At 57.3% G+C, this 4,286-nt stretch overlaps 1 protein-coding gene across 1 annotated transcript; it reads right to left on the reverse strand.

The window, feature by feature from the left end:
- Positions 1–216: 216 nt before the first annotated feature.
- ETH_00034280 (uncharacterized protein) lies at positions 217–1,926 on the reverse strand (the record flags this gene model as incomplete). Its single annotated transcript, XM_013380352.1, has 3 exons — positions 217–889; positions 1,143–1,463; positions 1,670–1,926. The coding sequence occupies 3 exons, from the start codon at positions 1,924–1,926 to the stop codon at positions 217–219; spliced, it is 1,251 nt and encodes a 416-aa protein (XP_013235806.1).
- Positions 1,927–4,286: the final 2,360 nt, after the last annotated feature.

The following is a 4,286-nucleotide window of genomic DNA, read 5'->3' on the forward strand; positions in this document are numbered from 1 at the left end:
GTACATGTTTCAAAGCATCCTCAACCTTCACCTGCAGCAGCTGCTGCACCGTCTTCCCCAAAAAGGGGCCCCCGGAAGCACAAAGGAACAGCTTCGAGGGGGGATAAGAAGAGGGGGGGGCCCCCTGGAGGGCTTGGAATATGGCGCTGTGTTCGCTGTCCACAGGCAGCAGCCGCCCCACCCTCGGGGGCCCCTCTGCTGCACCTCCTTCTTTCCTCAGGGGCCCCCTTCCCCCGCTGCCAAACCCAGGGGCCCCTGGGGCCCCAGGGGCCCCCGGGGCCCCCGGGGCCCCGAGGTGTCCGTACATCCCACGGGCGTCACCGGCGCGGGTTCGTCTGAAGAGGTTTCGGAAGACCGGACCTGCGGAGACCACAGTGGACAACTGGTCACAGTGGAGGCAAAGTGTGGGGGGGTGGAGTTTGCTGTTCTGCGGCATGCGAGCCCAGGCGTGCAAGTGGTTGCTGCTGCTGCGGCAGCAGCAGCAGCAGCAGCTGCTGCTGCTGCTGCGGCAGTTGCTGCTGCTGCGGCGGCAGCTGCTGCTGCTGCTGCGGCAACCGCTGCTTTTTCTTCTGCTGCTGCTGCTGCTGCCTCCCCGGGTGCCCGCTCACCTGCAGCAACAAGGGCCTCCTTAGTTGCTAGGGCCACGTCTTTGCCGGCCTGCAGTGCAGCAAGAGCTGGCCTTAAGCCTTTGAAGCCTGAGATGGCCAGCAGCACGCAGTCCACTGCTGGCAAGCTGGCTGCTTCCTCCATTGCCTCCACCCCGTGCAGCACTGCGGGCATCCCGCCGCTGCTGCTGCTGCTGCTGCTGCTGGGGGCCTTGAACGCGCCCCGCAGCAGCTCCTGCAGTGCCCTGGCGCGCTCGGCGCTGTCCACTATCACGAAGTCGGGCCTGTGAGGCAGCAGACGCAGCACGCAGGAAGCAGTGCAAACAAATAAATGCAGCAGTAGCAGCAAGCTGCAGCAGCAAGCTGCATTAGCCGCTGCTGCAGCAGATACGGCAGCAGCAGCACGAACCCGCAGTCGCGGCGGCAGCCAGTGGCGGCGAAGAAAAGCAGAAGCAGCGGCGAGCCTGAGTGGCTGCAGCAAGGGCCAGCAGCAACACCCAACAACGCCAGAAGCAGCAGCAGCAGCAGCAGCCGCACCTAAACTCGAGGGTTTGCTGCAGCAAAGGCTGCAGCCTAGACCCTGCAGCAACAAGAGCTCGCACACGGAACCACCCAGGAAACTGCCGCACAACTTCTAGGGCCTGGGCCCCCACACTCCCGGTGCAGCCCATAATGCACAGAGACCGGGGGGCCCCCCAAGGGGGGCCCCCATGGGGGCCCCCCTCAGGGGCCCCTTCCTGGGGGCCCGCCGCTGGGGCCCTCCCATGGGGGGCCTCCTCGGGGGGCCCCCACTGGGGGGCCCCCTTTAGGGGCCCCTCAGTGTTGAAAGGCCCTGGCCTTGATCGGCGCAGCAGCTCCCTGTGCAACTCACAAGGCAGAAACAATGGGGAAACAAAAACCCTAAAAGGGGGGGAAGGAAACAAAAAAAGGGTTTTTAATTAACAAAAAAGGGTTTTAAGTTCAAAAGAGGTTTTTAATTCAAAAGTAGAGTTTTAAATTTTTAAAAAAAGGTTTCAAACTCAAAAAAGTGGTTTAAAATTTTTTAAATGTGAAATTGAGCTCACTCAAGGGCCTCCGTTGTGCCCAGCGGGACGCCCGTTGTCTTTGCCTGCTCGGCTACTGCTGCTGCTGCTGCTGCTGCTGCTGCAGTGCCGCGCGCTGCTGCTGCAGCAGACTGGCGGAGCTGCAGAGCCCGAGGAGGCACTGACAAGAAGGTTAGGGCTGGCGAGAGAGTCTGTTTGCTGCTGCTGCACGGGGCAGCAGCAGCGGCAGCAGCAGCGCCAAAGGAGAACAAGCCGAAGACAAACCACCGCCGCCTCATTCTCTTGCTGCTCTAGAGACTCCTGCTGCTGCTGCTGCTGCTTGTGCTGCGGCTGCTGCGGCTGCTGCTTCTGCTTGCAGCGTGGGGGTTACTGCTGCAACCTCTGCTTGTGGTTCTGCTGCTTCTGCTTCTGCTCCTGCTCGTGCTGCTGCTGCTGTTTGTGGCGGTGCTTCTACTGCTGCTGCCGCTGCTGCTTCTGGCGCTGCTGCTGCTGCTGCTGCTAATGCTTGTTTGGGAGATCTGGGGGCTGCAACTGCAGCAAGCAGCAGCTTGAAGACTCAAATGGTTTCCATTGATTTGTGCAGCAGCAAAAAGAGCAGCAAGGAGACAGGCGCGAGAGCAAAGCAGAAATGGTTTAGGAAGGAGTTGGAAAGAGTTTAGAAAAGACTAGCTAGGGTTCTTTTAGGGTTTCGGGTTTACCAAGGGTTTGGGGTTTAGGAGGGGCTAGCTAGGGTGTTTCCAGGGTTTGGGGTTATAGAAAGATTAATTGGGGTATCCCTAGGGTTTAGCGTCTGTGGAAGATTAACTAGGGCGTCCCTAGGGTTTAGGGTTTAGGGAATTTTAACTAGGGTTTTCTTAGGGTTAGGGTTTAATGGTTTGACAGCCCCTGTGGCGGGTGTTTCGAGCCCAACTCACACACACAGTAATGCAGCTTATGCCTGACCCTAAACCCTCACTGGAAACCCCAAACGCTAAACCTTAAACCCTAAACCCTAAACCCTGATACGAAGCGATCGAGACACAAAGGAGAACAGCTACAACTCCATACACCTAAGCCACTAAAGCATTTGCAGGCAACCCAGAAAATAGCCTAAAAGACCTCTGTGGGGGCCCCCTAGGGTTGCTGGAAGGGGTCCCCAGGGCGCCCCCGTAGGGACCCCCAGGGGGCCCTGGGAGGCCTTCAGGGGGCCCCAGGGGGGCCCCTGGTTGGGACCCATAGAGAGCACGGGGGGCCCCTCGTGTGTCGATGCAGGTTTCTTCTGCTGCTGCGTCTTATTCAACTTCAAATTTAAATTTATTTTTTATAAACAGATGACAATTTGCTGCTGCAGCCAGTCAGTCTGCAGCAAGTCTTAGACAAACTGAGCCAAGAAGAAGGCCTGGACCTTCTCCCAGGGCAGCTGCGGCTGCTGCGCCGCAAGCTCGCGCCCCGGGGGGCCCCCCTCCCCCTGCAGCAGCAGCAGCAGCAGCAGCAGCAGCAGGGGATGGAGGAGGACATGGGGGGCGTGCCGCTGGGCTGTATAGACAGGACAGGGGAGTACCACTTGCTGGCCATCCTCAGCAGCAAAACTCGACTTGTGGGGAGGGTTTTTTGTTTGGAGGTTTTCTCCAAGACGGAGCAGCAGCGGTGGGTCCACGAAACCCTAGGGTTTAGCGTTTCACCTTCACGCCAAGGTTTAGGGGCCCACCTTCGCGCTAGGGTTTAGGGGTTCAGCTTCGCGCTAGGGTTTAGGGGTTCAGCTTCGCGCTAGGGTTTAGGTGTTCAGCTTCGCGCTGGGGTTTAGGTGTTCAGCTTCGCGCTGGGGTTTGGGGATTCAGCTTCGCGCTAGGGTTTAGGGTTTCAGATTCGCGCTGGGGTTTGGGGATTCAGCTTCGCTCTAGGGTTTAGGGTTTCAGATTCGCGGGCTAGGGTTTAGGGTTTCAGATTTGCGCGCTAGACTTCAGGGTTTGGGCTTCTCTCCCCCGGGCAGCCTCTCTATTTTATCTTTTTCAGTGGTTTAGTTGCGACACTACTTTTAAAATTATTTATTAAATTATTTGTCAAAGTATTTATTAAATTATTTGTAAAATCATTCACATAACGGATTTAATTTGTTTGTTTAAAACAAAATGGGGTTGCATGCGTGTGCAGGCTTTTGGACTCCCAAAGAGGCGCAGATGAGGAAGGAAAGGAAGACAAAGAAACAGCATTCGTGCTGCCTTCTTTGAACTAGACCACTTGCTGCTGCTGCTGCTGTTGCTGCTCGGGCTGCTCTGCCCGAACTGCCCAGTGCAGCACTTAGTGCTCCTGCTAGGCGGCCACAAGGCGCACCGCAACTGCTGCTGCAGTTGTTGCTGCAGCTGCTGCTGCTGCTACTGCTGCTGCTGCTGCTGCTTATGCGCCCTTGTTGCAGAGCGCAGCGTTTTCTGCCTCTGCGTTGGCCTTATGGCGCAATGCAGCAGAAGCTGCTCCTGCTGCAGTTGTTGCCGCAGTTAGCTGCTGATGCTGTCGCTGCCGTGGCATTACAACTCATCCGCAGAGTTGTACCAGTGGGCCAATCAGCTCAAGGTTGCAGCAAGAGCTACTAGACTGGAAATGGAATTAGCTGCTAGGTTATCTGCCTCAGCGTAAAATGGAATTGCCTTTTCATTTGAGGAAG

Source organism: Eimeria tenella, genomic scaffold (assembly GCF_000499545.2).
Source record: "Eimeria tenella Houghton genomic scaffold, Eth_scaff535, whole genome shotgun sequence".
NCBI lineage: Eukaryota > Apicomplexa > Conoidasida > Eucoccidiorida > Eimeriidae > Eimeria > Eimeria tenella.